At 38.9% G+C, this 16229-nt stretch overlaps 1 protein-coding gene across 5 annotated transcripts in view; it reads right to left on the bottom strand.

The window, feature by feature from the left end:
* The window catches only part of AHI1 (Abelson helper integration site 1), a 211851-nt gene that overhangs the window by 44028 nt on the left and 151594 nt on the right, over window positions 1-16229 (bottom strand). For all 5 annotated transcript variants that reach the window (XR_009533948.1, XR_009533949.1, XM_060114693.1 and 2 more), the window contains one exon: window positions 16041-16141. Coding sequence is in view for 3 of the 5 variants with exons in the window: in XM_060114693.1 (XP_059970676.1) it covers window positions 16041-16141 (101 nt within the window). In the remaining 2 variants the exon portion in view is untranslated. The remainder of the gene's footprint in view (window positions 1-16040; window positions 16142-16229) is intronic.

Genomic DNA, 16229 nt, shown 5'->3' with positions numbered 1-16229 from the left:
GACCTAACACCTATCCTTTTCAAACTCTTCCAAAATAAAGCAGAGAGAGGAACACTTCCAAACTCATTCTATGAGGCCACCATCACTCTGATACCAAAACCAAAGATGTCACAAAGAAAGAAAACTACAGGCCAATATCACTGATGAACATAGATACAAAAATCCTCAGGAAAATACTAGCAAACAGAATCCAACAGCATATTAAAAGGATCATACATTATGATCAAGTGGGGTTTATCCCAGGAATGCAAGAATTCTTCAATATATGCAAATCAATCAACGTGATACACCATATTAACAAACTGGAGAAAAAACATATGATTATCTCAATAGAGGCAGAGAAAGCTTTTAACAAAATTCAACACCCATTTCTGATAAAAACCCTCCAGAAAGTAGGCATAGAGGGAACTTTCCTCAACATAATAAAGGCCATATATGACAAACCCACAGCCAGCATCGTCCTCAATGGTGAAAAACTGAAACCATTTCCACTAAGATCAGGAAGAAGACAAGGTTGCCCACTCTCACCACTCTTATTCAACATAGTTTTGGAAGTTTTAGCCACAGCAATCAGAGAAGAAAAGGAAATAAAAGGAATCCAAATCGGAAAAGAAGAAATAAAGCTGTCACTGTTTACAGATGGCATGATACTATACGTAGAGAATCCTAAAGATGCTACCAGAAAACTACTAGAGCTAATCAATGAATTTGGTAAAGTAGCAGGATACAGAAGTAATGCACAGAAATCTCTTGCATTCCTATACAATAATGATGAAAAATCTGAAAGTGAAATTAAGAAAACACTCCCATTTACCATTGCAACAAAAAGAATAAAATATCTAGGAATAAATCTACCTAGGGAGACAAAAGACCTGTATTCAGACAACTGTAAGACACTGTTGAAAGAAATTAAAGAAGACACCAAGAGATGGAGAGATATACCATGTCCTTGAATTGGAAGAATCAATACTGTGAAAATGACTATACTACCCAAAGCAATCTACAGATTCATGCAATCCCTATCAAACTACCACTGGCATTTTTCACAGAACTAGAACAAAAAATTTCACAATTTGTATGGAAACACAAAAGACCCTGAATAGCCAAAGAAATCTTGAGAAAGAAAAACGGAGCTGGAGGAATCAGGCTCCCTGACTTCAGACTATACTACAAAGCTACAGTAATCAAGACAGTATGGTACTGGCACAAAAACAGAAATATAGATCAATGGAACAGGATAGAAAGCACAGAGATAAACCCACGCACATATGGTCACCTTATCATTGATAAAGGAAGCAAGAATATATAGTGGAGAAAAAACAGCCTCTTCAATAACTGGTGCTGGGAAAACTGGACAGCTACATGTCAAAGAATGAAATTAGAACACTCCCTAACACCATACACAAAAATAAACTCGAAACAGAATGTAAGGCCAGACACCATCAAACTCTTAGAGGAAAACATACGCAGAACACTCTATGACATAAATCACAGCAATATCCTTTTTGACCCATCTCCTAGAGAAATGAAAATAAAAACAAAAATAAACAATGGGACCTAAGGAAACTTAAAAGCTTTTGCACAGCAAAGGAAACCATAAACAAGACCAAAAGACAACACTCAGAATGGGAGAAAATATTTTCAAATGAAGCAACTGACAAAGGATTACTCTCCAAAATTTACAAGCACCTCAATATCAAAAAACCAAAGAACCCAGTCCAAAAATGGGCAGAAGACCTAAATAGACATTTCTCCAAAGAAGATATACAGATTGCCAGCAAACCCATGAAAGAATGCTCAACAGCATTAATCATTAGAGAAATGCAAATCACAACTACAATGAGGTACCACCTCACACCAGTCAGAATGGCCATCATCAAAAAAATCTACAAACAGGGCTTCCCTGGTGGCGCAGTGGTTGAGAGTCTGCCTGCCGATGCAGGGGACACAGGTTCGTGCCCCGGTCCGGGAAGATCCCACATGCCATGGAGCGGCTGGGCCCGTGAGCCATGGCCACTGAGCCTGTGCGTCCGGAGCCTGTGCTCCGCAACAGGAGAGGCCACAGCAGTGAGAGGCCCGCATATGGCAAAAAAAAAAAAAAAAAAAAAAAAAAAATCTACAAACAGTAAATGCTGGAAAGGATGTGGAGAAAAGGGAACCCTCTTGCACTGTTGGTGGGAATGTAAATTGATACGGCCACTATGGAGAACAGTATGGAGGTTCCTTAAAAAACTCAAAATAGAACTACCATACAACCCAGCAATCCCACTCCTGGGCATATACCCTGAGAAAACCATAATTCAAAAAGAGTCATGTACCAAAATGTTCATTGCAGTTCTATCTACAATAGCTAGGACATGGAAGCAACCTAAGCGTCCATCAACAGATGAATGGATAAAGAAAATGTGGCATATATATACAATGGAATATTACTCAGCCATAAAAAGGAATGAAACTGAGTTATTTGTAGTGAGGTAGATGGACCTAGAGACTGTCATACAGAGTGAAGTAAGTCAGAGTGAGAAAAACAAATACTGTATGCTAACACATATATATGGAATCTAAAAAAAAAAAAAAGGTCATGAAGAACCTAGGGGCAAGATGGGAATAAAGATGCAGACCTACTAGAGAATGGACTTGAGGATATGGGTAGGGGGAAGGGTACGCTGGGACAAAGTGAGAGAGTGGCATGGACATATATACACTACCAAACGTAAAATAGCTAGCTAGTGGGAAGCAGCTGCATAGCACCGGGAGATCAGCTTGGTGCTTTGTGACCACCTAGAGGGGTGGGATAGGGAGGGTGGGCAGGAGGGATATGCAAGAGGGAAGAGATACGGGGACATATGTATATGTATAACTGATTCACTTTGTTATAAAGCAGAAAGTAACACACCATTGTAAAGCAATTATACTCCAATAAAGATGTTAAAAAAAAGAAAAGCAAACAAAATACAATAAAACATGAAATTTTATTTCATAACTTAGATATTTGGGCATATAATTACTTTCATGACCAGTTTAAGTCATATAGTCTTCCATGTTTTATGTCTCTACAATAAAAAACCAAATCAAACTAAATCAACCAAAAAAAATGTGACCCATATACTAAGATTGTTCATATGGAAAAATTCAATTCGAAATGTAATTTAGACCTATGCCTGCCAGTGAGTTTAAGGACAGGGCAGTATGCAGCCTTCATGGTCCTGGCCCAGGCATGTTTTCTCCTGTGATCTTGGGAACGATATTGCTTTTCCAGTCAGTGACTCTGCAAGCAGGCAGGCATGGTCAAAACATTGTCTCACAAGGGAGAGGCTAACCTTTGGAGGTTGATCAAACATTCTCTCTCCTTCATGTGAGATACAGCAGTGGGTAAGAGGCTGCTGCTTAAACACACACACAGTAACAGGGAAGCAGAAATAGGGGTAAAAGAAAGAAAAGACTCATCAAGTACAAAAAAGTTTAGTAAAAGAGTGATAAAAACAAACCTGTTCCAGTATGTTCAGAGATCTTGCATTGTGCACATGATTTATGAGGATAAAAGAGACATTCAAATAAAAAAAGATTCCTCCTTTTTTATGTCAACTGATGGAGAACCATGTTAAAATCAGAGACCATTATGACCACATTATTGGGATTGCTAAGTAATAATAATAATAACGTTAGCATACCGTTAATTTTCCATGGTCTATGTGAAGATTAGCATACAGCTAAGTTTCTTAAGCAAAGGAAATAAATGGTAGTCAGGAGATATCTAAATCTGATTAAGAGACATTTTAATCATATTCATCACACTGAGCCTCACATAGCTGGATACATCTTTATGTGAAGCTGTTGTTTTTAGGTAGGGTAGTCTGTAGCTCCAACATCACTACTTATATATGTGCAAGTAATGGGAAAATGAAAGCAAAGTTTCCTTAACAAGATCTTAAAATAAGAAGAATTGTAATTTAAGGAAAAACATACATATTCATATGGGTATAAAATATTATATATTATATATATTTCTATTAAAATAGAGCAGTAGTTCTCAACTGTGGGGTGTGGGTGGGGTCCTTTTGACCCCCAGGGGAAATTTGGCAATGTCTGGAAGACATTTTTGATTGTCACAACTGGAGAGGGTTAGTGCTTCTGGCATCTAGTGGGTAGAGGCCTGGGAGGCTGCTAAACATCCTACAATACACAACATATTCCCCCTCAACAAAGAATTATCAAGCCCCAAATGCCAATAGTGCCAAGGCTGAGAAACCCTGGAGTGCCTGACAAAACAAGAGGACAGCAGAGTTAGGGTATCAGAGAACTTATGAAAAAAGGTCATGCTGATTGTCAAGTCAGAAGACAGGGGGACTGATAACAATCAATTCTGCCACTATCTAAAGGGCAATTTATGACTAGGAATGACTGGTGGGAAGCTTTCCCAATAACATGTTTCACATTTTAGATTTGTAATAGATTATAAGAGGGATGTTACTGATATTTAGGTTAACTTGCAAATATCATCATGGAGAGCAAACACTGCATTATTCTATCAAACAGCCCTTAAAGTCACTGTTGGAGAGAGTATGGGCCAAGGGGAACATTGGTTTGACCCAGTATAGCATCACTTATTTTATACTTTCACGTATCTCATCGTTCAAAGATTAGAATCCAAACTTGCCTTCTCAGAGTCTTGAAGGAGTCCTACAAATACTTATCAATGGTTTATTGAAACAATTCTCAAGTCTCTACTGAGAATTTATATTATTCTCTAAACTGAGTTTTCATGGAAGATTTGTGTAAGAAAATGAGATGTGATGGAGGATGGGCTCAGAGACTCAAACCAGCTGAATAATCAGTGGGTTGCTAAACTGGAAAACAACTTTGCCCTTATGTTATTCTGTACAAATCTAAAGTAATGCGAGTTAGGAAGACATCAAGAAAATGAAACATTCCCCAAACCTAGTTTTGGGGTAGAGACTATGGGGGGGATTATCTCACAGTCCCTTTATTTCAGAACCACTGGCAATGATCTAGGTCCGGCTCCCAGGAGAGATAAAGTGAGAAGACAAGCAGTTTGTGGGGTCTCACTCTGCTGAGGGTGAGAGGGTCCTGGAAACATGTAGGGGCATTGCCCAAAGTAGCAAGAAACATAGCTGTGGGGGAAGAGACAAAGCACAGGCTGAGGTACACTTGGCATGGACAATGGCTGAGGCAATGGTGTAAGAGGAGAATGAATAGTAAAACTCGTTACCAGACCTTTGATAGAGTCAAAACCTTATGGGTTCCTTGCAGGGCAGGAGAGATTCTGGAGGCTTTTAGAGTTCCTCTGTGTAGAACGTTTAGGGACTTTATTGTTGGGAGTGGAATCTGTGCATGTGAGGTGACTCACACTGGCTTTGCTGTCGTATCATCGGGGTCCCACTCCCTCTCTAGACTAAAAGATAGTTTTCAAACGTAAATAACGTTTTGTTTTTGAAATTAACATTTTCCCTCAAAATATTTATAAATTACTGAGCCAAATTATGAAGAACAAAGAAATATGTATCAGTGTCATCTGCACTGAAGGACACCAATAAGCACTTTAGCTTTAATTTCCTTGTAAGTTAAAATATTGCCTTAGTTCTCTTCAGAAAAAGAAAGAAAACTTCACATATTCCTGGAATTTTAAAGTGAATCCAAGCATATATTAATTTTTATCTATTTAATATAACAAATTAGAGATTAAATCAACTGTATTTTCTTTGATAAATGAATTACTAAAGTAAAAAATATATAAATTGATTTTGTTCTTTAGCATTAGGAAGCAGGCAATAATAATTATGATTGTATTCAATGATTTAGTGCACATGAACTTTTAGGTAGTTGGAAAATCTGCTACCACTGTCAATTATAAATTTGCTGTTGGACTTCAACACAGTAATGAAATCATATAATTCCTATGGTTAGGAATACTTCAGATGCACTCCTGGTACATGGAGAAGTAAATGGGAAAAATTTTTTTCTATATGAAGCGATTTTTGAAAATAGAGATATATAGCACAATTAATCCAGGCTTCAATAAAGTGTCTACTTTTGGGATGAAGAGGGTAAATAAAAATTAGATGTTTTTTAGAATAAGGCAGACACATGCACACTGAAGGCAACTTATTCATTGCCTACTGTCTTCCTGATAGGTTGACAGAATTATCAATGTAAAATTTTGTGTGCATGTGTTTGGCTGGAAGAGGAACTACAATGGAGTTATCTGATGCTTTGGGGTTCTCTGTTCTTGTTTTGGACTAGACAAGAAAACAGCTGTTTCTGAATATAACTGGAGTATGCAGTTAGTTAGGAAGCCAGCTCTTTTGAATTAACCCAGCCTGTTCTTACTGACTTTATATGCTAAGCAAAATACTGAAAATAACTAAAACATTTTTCTCAAATGAAGAGATGAGCTATAATGGATATTTTAATAATTATCTTGGAATAGAAAAACTAATAACTATTATTCATTTAATGAGTTTTTAGAGAAAGACAAATAAAACATCACAGTTAATTTCTTCACATTCACAGAAATAATCTAACATTCTTGTGTGTAATTATTACTATACGCCTGGCATTTATACAAAAACATAATTGGTTGTGTTAACACTGAAAATTTTATTGAAGGTAGAAAGTACTCTTCTACCTTGGGTTTCATTTTTTAGAAATTAAAAAAAGAAGAAAACCAAGCATTATCAGAAATTTAAAAAAAACCTGGGCATTTTAGGTATTAAGAAAAAGACAATAGGGCATCTCGGTACCTTGAAACTATGAAAAGAATAGAATTGTCTGTGCTAATAAGAACAGATATCCAACATACACAAAAATAAACTCATAATGAATTAAAGACTTAAAGGTAAGCCTTGAAACCATAAAACGCCTGGAAGAGAACACAGGCAGTAAACACTTTGACATGGGTCTTAGCAATATTTTTTGGATCTGCCTTCTCAGGCAACAAAAACAATAATTAACAAATGGTACTACATCTCACTAAAAAGCTTTTGCACAGTGAAGGAAACCATTAACAAAATGAAAAGGCAACCTACTGAAAGGGAGTAGATAATTTGCAAGTGATATATCTGACAGGGGTTAATATTCAAAATAATGTATGCAACTTAATATCTAACAAACAATCCAACTGAAAAATGGGCAGAGGATCTGAACAGACATATTTCCAAAGAAAACATACAGATGGCCAACAGGTACATGAAAAGATACTCAACATCAGTAATCATCAGGAAAATGCAAATCAAAATCATAATGAGATATCACCTCACACCTGTCAGAATGGCTATCCTCAAAAAGACCAAAAATAACAAGTGTTGGCAAGAATGTGGAGAAAAGGGAACCTTTATGCACTGTTGGTGGGAATGTAAATTTGTACAGCCACTGTGGAAAACCAGTATGGAGGTTCCTTAAAAAATTAAAAATGGAATCACCATATAATGCAGCAATTCCACTTTTGGGTATTTACCCGAAGAAAACACAAATTCGAAAAGACGTATGCACCCCTATGTTCACTGCAGCATTATTTACAATAGGTAAGATATGAAGCAAGCTAAGTGTCCATTGATAGATGAATGGTTAAAGGTGATGTGGTATATATACAATGGACGATTACCCAGCCATAAAAAGAAAATGTTGTCATTTGTGAAAACATGGATGGATCTACAGGGTATTACGCTAAGTGAAATAAGTCAGACAGAGAAAGAGAAATATCCTATGATTTCACTTACATGTGGAATCTAAAAAACAAATGAACAAACAAAACGAACCAAAAACAGACTCATAAATACAGAGAACAAACTGGTGATTGCCAGTGGGGAGGGGAATGAGGCATTGGGCGAAATAGGTGAAGGGGATTAAGAGGTAAACTTCCAGTTATGAAATAAATAAGTTACAGGGATGTAATATACAGCATAAGAAATACAGTCAATAACACTGTAATAATTTTGTATAGTGACAGATGGTTACTAGATTTACTGTGGTGATCATAATGTATTTAAATGCTGAATCACTATGTTGCACACCTGAAACTAATATTGTATGTCAACTATACTTCAAAAGATTAAAAAAAGCTGTCCAAGATATATTGGCGAAATAAAAATATTAAGTATGATCACAGTTTCATCAAAACAAAGAACAGACATGAATAGACATGTATGTATATATATGCAGACAACATTTTTAACAGGATATGCAAGAAACAGAGTAAACATGAATATTAGCAGGACAGAGGAGTTTTATTTTTCATTTACACTATTCTTTATTATTTGGATTTTTAAAACTATATTACTTTTACCTAGAGAAATGGAAATAAAAACAAAAATAAACAAATGGGACCTAATGAAACTTAAAAGCTTTCGCACAGCAAAGGACACCATAAACAAGATGAAAAGACAACCCTTAGAATGGGAGAAAATACTTGCAAATGAAGCCACTGACAAAGGATTGATCTTCAAAATTTACAAGCAGCTCATGCAGCTCAATATCAAAAAAACAAACAACCCAATCCAAAAATTGGCAGAAGACCTAAATAGACATTCCTCCAAAGAAGATATACAGATTGCCAACAAACACATGAAAGAATGCTCAACATCACTAATCATTAGAGAAATGCAAATCAAAACTACAATGAGGTACCACCTCACACCAGTCAGAATGGCCATCATCAAAAAATCTAGAAACAATAAATGCTAGAGAGGGTGTGGAGAAAAGGGAACCCTCTTGCACTGTTGGTGGGAATGTAAACTGATAAAGCCACTATGGAGAACAGTATGGAGGTTCCTTAAAAAACTCAAAATAGAACTACCATACGACCCAGCAATCCCACTCCTGGGCATATACCCTGAGAAAACCATAATTCAAAAAGAGTCATGTACCACAGCGTTCATTGCAGCTCTATTTACAATAGTCAGGACATGGAAGCAACCTAAGTGTCCATCGACAGATGAATGGATAAAGAAGATGTGGCACATATATACAATGGAATATTACTCAGCCATAAAAAGAAATGAAATTGAGTGATTTGTAGTGAGGTGGATGGACCCAGAGACTGTCATACAGAGTGAAGTAAGTCAGAAAGAGAAAAACAAATACCGTATGCTAATGCATATATATGGAATCAAAAAAAAGGTTCTGAAGAACCTAGGGGCAGGACAGGAATAAAGACACAGATGTAGAGAATGGACTTGAGGACATGGGGAGGGAGAAGGGTAAGTTGGGACGAAGTGAGAGAGTGGCATGGACATATATACACTACCAAATGTAAAACAGATAGCTAGTGGGAAGCAGCCGCATAGCACAGGGAGATCAGCTCGGTGCTTTGTGACCACCTAGAGGGGTGGGATAAGGAGGGTGGGAGGGAAATGCAAGAGGGAGGAGATATGGGGACATGTGTATATGTATAGCTGATTCACTTTGTTACAAAGCAGAAACTAACACACCATTGTAAAGCAATTATACTCCAATGAAGGAAAAAAAAGTATATTACTTTTATAGTATAAATCCTCAAATTAATTAAAATTTTTATACAAGGAACTTTAACAACAAATTTCCTCCCCAAATAAATGAATGCTACAGATTAATGCTTAGGCTATCAAAAATAAAGAGCCTAAAAAAGAAATGGTCCATGATACAAACACAAATAAACTAAGACTGTCAGCACTTCTTTTTTTCCAAACCTTCTGAGTTTCTTTCCTCCCTGATAGCAGCAATATTCTTCCTTGTATGAGATGCAAATTTACAGCACACTGTGATAAAAATGTTCTGGAATGAGCTTGAGGAAAACGTTCTCCTATACCCCTGTGGTACAGGTTAATTTGTCTGGGGATTCTCTAGCCAACTGTGGAGAGTAACGAACAAGGCCCGTCCCCTCGTCTTGCAGTGGAGAAGCCAAATGCTGCCACCACCCACTAACACTTCAGTGACCCAGACGAAATGTTAGAAGGTACCTGGTACATTTAGCGACAGAACAGGTGAGTTCCACTTGGAGGAACTTAGAAGATTCAGCAGCTGCCAAAGGGTATAATTTTACTTCTTATTCTATAGTTTGAATAGAAATAATTTAAAAAAGAAAAAATCAACTACTGAGGAGGTTTCTTTCCTTTTTTTCCTTAAGAAGTATAGACAATACAATTCTAAAGACTTCCACATGAAGAAAGGGTACAATGAAACAAACATAAAACAGGGATGTAAAAAAGCAAAACGTGGCTGGCTGTGCAGGTAACAGCTGTCTACCTGTGTTGCTGACTAGGTGGTAGAGGAAAAAGGGCACCGGCCTGAGAGCATGGAGGCCGAGCTCCAACCAGGAGGGTCATTCTGAACAAACCCCTTATAACCTTCCTGGATCTACCCTGATTTCCTCATCTACAATGTGAAGGAGTTGACTAGAATCACCAGGGTTGATCTCTAAGGTTCCTTCCATGTCATCAATTCTATAATTCTACGAACTTAGGACCCCCCCCCACGCCCCAATTCTAGTCACTTATCACAGATCACTTTTCATGCCCTTCTTTTCTAAAAAAAAAAACTTATATATGAAAATAAAAATAAAACTTGCACATGAAATTAAACATCTGATAGAATTTGTGGTAGGTTTATAAGGCAGGATCTTGATAAAAATCAAACCATAACATATTCTGATAAAGAAACTAAACTGAAGAAATACAACTATGCCAGGTGCTAAGGAAGCCCAGTTACACATTTCTCAAGGGCTGGCTGTTTGTGTCATGACTCAGTGTACCCAAGGCATTTTGGTTACCTGGGATGACATTAACGTTTCCCAGGGACTTCTTACGTACGTGTAGGTCATTCTTTACACTTTCTCCCACAGGGAAGTAAAACACTGTCTAACTATACATGTGGTACATGCCACATGTAAAGTTAAATACATATATGTAAGATTCTGTTTTAACACATGGATTCAGATAAAGCAGATCAAATCATGTTCTTCAACAAAAGAAATCCTTGCATCTTAAAACTTAAAGCCTTATTCGAGCTCCATCTTCTCCATGAGAACTTTTCTACTTCCTTCCCTAAATGTATTCTTATCCTCTGCAACTTCCTTGCTTCACCTATTTTATGTTTTTAAATGTTTTACTTGCATATCTACAAGTTCTTTGAGATCTGTTAGAATTAGGGTTTGGGCAGCAGTGGGATAGCCTGAAGCAGACCTCAAGGGTCAAGTTGGATATCTGAAGAATTGTCTGTTGGGATATGAATATAAAGGTCTATTTCAAGCATGGAGATCAGTCTGTGAGAAGAAAAGGTACAGAGAATTAAAAAATCGATTACAGTCTAAACTAAGACTGTGACGCAGTGAGTTCTGCTAAGTAGAGCAGTGGCACAGGCAGTGAGAACTGGGGAGTCTTAGAAGCAGGTAAGAGGTTTCCATCCATAGGAACACAGGCGTGTCAGGAAGAAGCAGCCAGAAAGACACTGACAGAGTTCCTTGTATCTCCTTTGGCTGAGGCAGAATGAGCTCAAGGCTGTTGGACAGGAACGTACAAAGGTGGGGGGTAGGTAACCCTAATTTCAAAGGTCAGCATGATGCAGAGTTGGGAATACCAGTAAGCCTCTACAAGTAAAGGTTGTGTCTTTCATAGCATCTCACACAGTGCCTGACATAGACTACAAATCTTGTTAGCTGTCACAATGACTCTATGCCGATGTTATAAATGCTTTCATTGCATTATATGTCTTTAGGTTACATTTATATTAGCATCTTCCTAAATTCTTAAATCTGGTGAATTCCAAACAATGGATACTAATACACATGCGACATTTGCCTACAGCCAAATTTCATGCCAGTTCTTTCAACTGTATCCCTTGTAGTCCCATACTGTTATAGGCAACCATCACCATGAATCCTTGCTGGATTTGAAACTGGAGTTTTACCAAGAATTGTTTTTGTTTCAGTTCTTTGCAGCATAAGCTGTTCATTCACACATAACCCAACCGTGAACCACGGGGGCTGGAATTAATACTGGCCTCCTCTTAGCTCTCTGCTGCTGATTTTAGGCTATTATACTTTAAGAGCGCTCCTCCTTGGCTGCCTTGACATTGGCTATAACACCCTCTATTTATCTTTGCAGCTGTTACCTTTGGACCTTGTGGTTGCACTAACACAATGGTTCTCAATGCTGGCTGTACATTACAATCACCTGGAAAGCTTCTGCAATCTACCCATGCCAAGGTCCCATGCCAACTCACCTAAATCAATTTGTGGGTGTGGAGACAGGCATTTATTTATTTATTTTTAAAAATTTCTCATGTGACTTCAGTGTGAAGCCAAGGTTGACACATCTGCTCTAATGCAAGAATTAAGAACTTCAGCTCCTGGTTCACCTGTGTCCTCTTCATCCCAACTCTTGCAACCATCCTCGAATTTTAATGTTCAAGAGAACAACCTGCCCGATACTCTGGGTCCTAATTCCTTGACCAGCTCAATTCTAAGAACACGTCCTTTGATTTCACTCCAGCTCTTATACACAACTCTGTGGATTGACCATAACTTTGGGTTGCTTGACATCTGATACATAATATTAAATAAGCAAAAGAATTTCTGGCTTTACAGAATTTTTTTTTTTGGAACCAAGCAAATAAACCACTTTATTTTCAGCTAGTGGGAGAAAAACCTGGAATTACAGGCGAGCCCCCATTGCAGCAGTTCACACCATCGTGAAAAGTTGGCTTACAAAGTCCTTTAATGAATTCCTGCCTTCTTGATCTGCACAGTACATCGGTATCTTCTCCATAGATGGGAAGGTAATCATGGCTCCCCTTCTCCAAAAAACTAGGTTTAAGTTAATGGTATGACTTAAGGAGCTCAAGCCCGTCTAGCTGTATCTGCCTTTACAGGCCGTAGCTCCAGTTTGTTAACTGCTTTCCTGTTTGACACTTTCCTGCTGCCACTGGGGCGTGGGTGGCTTGCTGCAAGCTTGCAGAGAACCCTGCTTTCTAAGTCTGCCAGTCTTCTCCCAATTGCATGTCCTTTCTGGTCCGGGTGACCCTCCATGGTGTGTCACTCCAGTGACTTGTCTGACCAGTGTTACTGAGCCTCTTATCCTCTTCTTCCCCATCACCCCCCCACAACAGCTCCAGTTATGCATCCGACTAAATCTGCCTTCTCCACTGCTAGGCCCTAGATGCTAAGCGCTACTGAGGAAAAACTCAACTGCACATTCAATCCAGAATGACGTCGCCTGGATTTTTATGGCATCCAAATAGCAGCTCCCAGAACGACTAAGGAATCTCCTTATATGTCCCCCATGAGCCCCTGCTCCTGCTGTCCTTACAGGTATTCTAACAGTCACTACTCTTCTTCCTATCTCACTCCTATGACCCTCATATTTGAAGTGGACCTTCCTTTCAGTTTTGGAGAACATGAAGATATCCTCAATTTCGAGACTTCCACGCTATCAACTTAACTGCATCCTCTTCCACATTTACCTGTCTCAGTGTGTGTGTGGGGGGTGATGCTCTATGCTCAACACAGCCAGACAATCCAATCCTTCACTGAGGGGGTTGTCCTGGGCATTCTAGGATGTTTAGCAACACCTGTGACCTCTACCCATTAGATGCCAGTAGTACCCCTCTCCTTGCAGATATTTGCAAAAATTTCTCCAGGCGTTGTCAAATGTCTCCTGCGTGACAAAATCACCCTCAGTGGAGAACCACTGCTCTAAGCCAAGACTAATCTATCAACCTGTCTTCCCAATAAAAACCTCCTGCTTTCTCTAAGACCCATGTGTGCTTTCTTTATCTACCTTCAACCTGAACCTGTCCTACTGGCTTTGACTCCTTAGGGTATCATTTTATGTCATTCCAATATTTAAAAAGTCATTCCTGGAACCAGGTCCCCCTCCAGCCACTGCTTGACTTTTTTTTTTTTTTTTTTTTTCCCTTCAAGTGAAGAGGCTCTGGGAATGACTTCCACGAGTTCACTTGCTGAGGCCCATTCTACTCTTCGATCCTCCTCATACTAGTATGAATCCATGACACTAGCGCAAAGGTGTCAGGATCCTCCTGATGTCCACATGACGAGACCCTAACTCACTGCCTGTTCCTGACACTCCTGTCTGTACCCTCCGTGAACCTCTATTTTCCCCTGGCTTCCAGGTCACTTCTTTCCCTCCCCTTTGATTACTCTTTCTTAATCTTCTTCCCTTCACATGAGTGTCCCTTAGATACTGAATACCAGTAAGTGTTCAACTGGGATTCTGTCCTTGGCCGCCTCCTCTCAGAACTCTTTCTCCTGTGCTATCTCCTTCATTACAAGCTTCAACTTTCCTGATATAATACAATGGATACGTTAACTCCTCCCATTTTATTCTGAAGCCCTATGTTCTCTCAAATTCCAATCCTGAATTTCTGGCCCCCTAGTGAATATTTCTACCTGGAAGCCCTACAGACACCACTAACAAATCAAGATATCTAAAACAACTCATCACATCCTACTCCCACCATTCCCTGTCTCTATCTCCCCAAATCTTCCTTGCTCTTTTATTATTTCTGTGGTACCATATCCATGCAGTTGTATAATAAAGTCAGGGCCCTTAGCACAAGCCTAGATTCCAGCTTCACTAATCGCACCCAATCAATCACAAAATCCTGTCCGTTTTACCTTATGACCCTTATCCTCCACACCTGCACTAGTTCAGGCTTTTGTATTCTATTTCAATGGATTCCTAACCAATTTCCCTGCCTCAGGTCTCAGCTACCTCTAACTCAACCACCGTGCTACCACTAGAATGGTATTTTCATCCTGTAAATCTGTACATGTCACTCCCCGGGTTACCTTCTCCGGGGATCCCCTCTCTCTGAAGGCTACAGTCTAAGCATCTGAGCAGAGCACACTAGGCCTGGCTCCTGTATTTCTCTTATCCTTCTTTCCATCAGACCCCATGGTCCCCAAACACAACCATCCTATACCACACCTTACTCAAGTTATTCCCTTGGCTAGAATGTTTTTTCCTATGATCATCTACCTAACACATACTTTTTCATCCTATAAGCCTCAGCTCAAGTCTGACCTCCTCTGGGAACTCTTCCTGGACTCCCCGGTGAAGATTTAGAGTGCTTCTTCCTGTGTGTGTCCAAAGCATCACGCACAGATCTTCATGACAGTTCCTACCATAGTCTGCTGGAATCACCTGCTTGTAGGAGTCTCACCTACCAGCCTGTAGGCTACTCAAGGGCAGGTGCATTGACTACTCAGTCTTGTTTCGGTGAGGACTAATAGTGTGCTTAGCATGGAAGTAAGCACTCAACAAATATAGAATGAATGGCAGGATGATACGTGACAGGTTCAATTGTCAAAAAACTCTATCACGACATGGTATTTGTTAAATATATATATATACCTGCTAGTTCATGGAGTCAAAAAGAACTGAAGTTATTCAGTCTAAGGCAAGAGCTAATGTCACATAATAAAATAAGTTAAATAAGGTAATATATATGGTGGTACAGTGCTTATAAACTTTACTACCAAAGCACTACCAACATCAGAATTCTGCCTGATATCCTTGAGGGAGCTGATGGCACAGGGTGAAAAAACATGACATTTCTCTGGCTAATAATAGATCCGTATTTATTTTAACCTGAAAGCATTTAAAATTCCTAGCAAGAGGAATGATCCAGGAAGATAGGACATCTTTAGTCTATGAGCCCCAGTCATTGTTAGCATAAATGTGGACCCCTCAGGTGGGGCTGAGGACAGTGTCAGTATCAGAGTTACAGAAACGTGGAGAGTGGAAATAGCGTCACACTTAAAGTCACAAGTTCTACTTCGGGTTCTCGTCCCATCACTTGGGCTGTGACTTGGGGTTTATTTTAATCTCTCTGAGCCTCCTCAGTTTCCTTACCTGGAAAATGGCTATAATAATATTTGCCTTATATATTTCAAAGTGTTGGTGTCAATATTAGAAGAAATAATAATGTAAACAATGAAGGATATAAACATGAAAAATAAAGGAATATTTCATCCAGAGAGAGTGAAAATCAAAGTACATGGAATACATAGTCTTGCAAACATTTACCTTTTGTGGAGCTGAAAAAGCTTTTTCCATTTTGGCTTTTTCCTTAGGGGTTAAAGGAGGGGATCGCTCCTTTACCTCTGGAGGCTGTTCTCGATACAGTGCTGGAATTGAACAAAGAATTCATGCAATCAAATCGAGGAGCACCGTTCCACGGGGCAAAACAACAATGGGGGGCAGACAGAAAACTAA

Source organism: Mesoplodon densirostris, chromosome 12, assembly GCF_025265405.1.
Source record: "Mesoplodon densirostris isolate mMesDen1 chromosome 12, mMesDen1 primary haplotype, whole genome shotgun sequence".
Taxonomy (NCBI): Eukaryota; Metazoa; Chordata; class Mammalia; order Artiodactyla; family Ziphiidae; genus Mesoplodon; species Mesoplodon densirostris.
The sequence above is the reverse complement of the archived record's forward strand: the minus strand, read 5'-3'. Positions and strand labels throughout refer to the sequence as shown.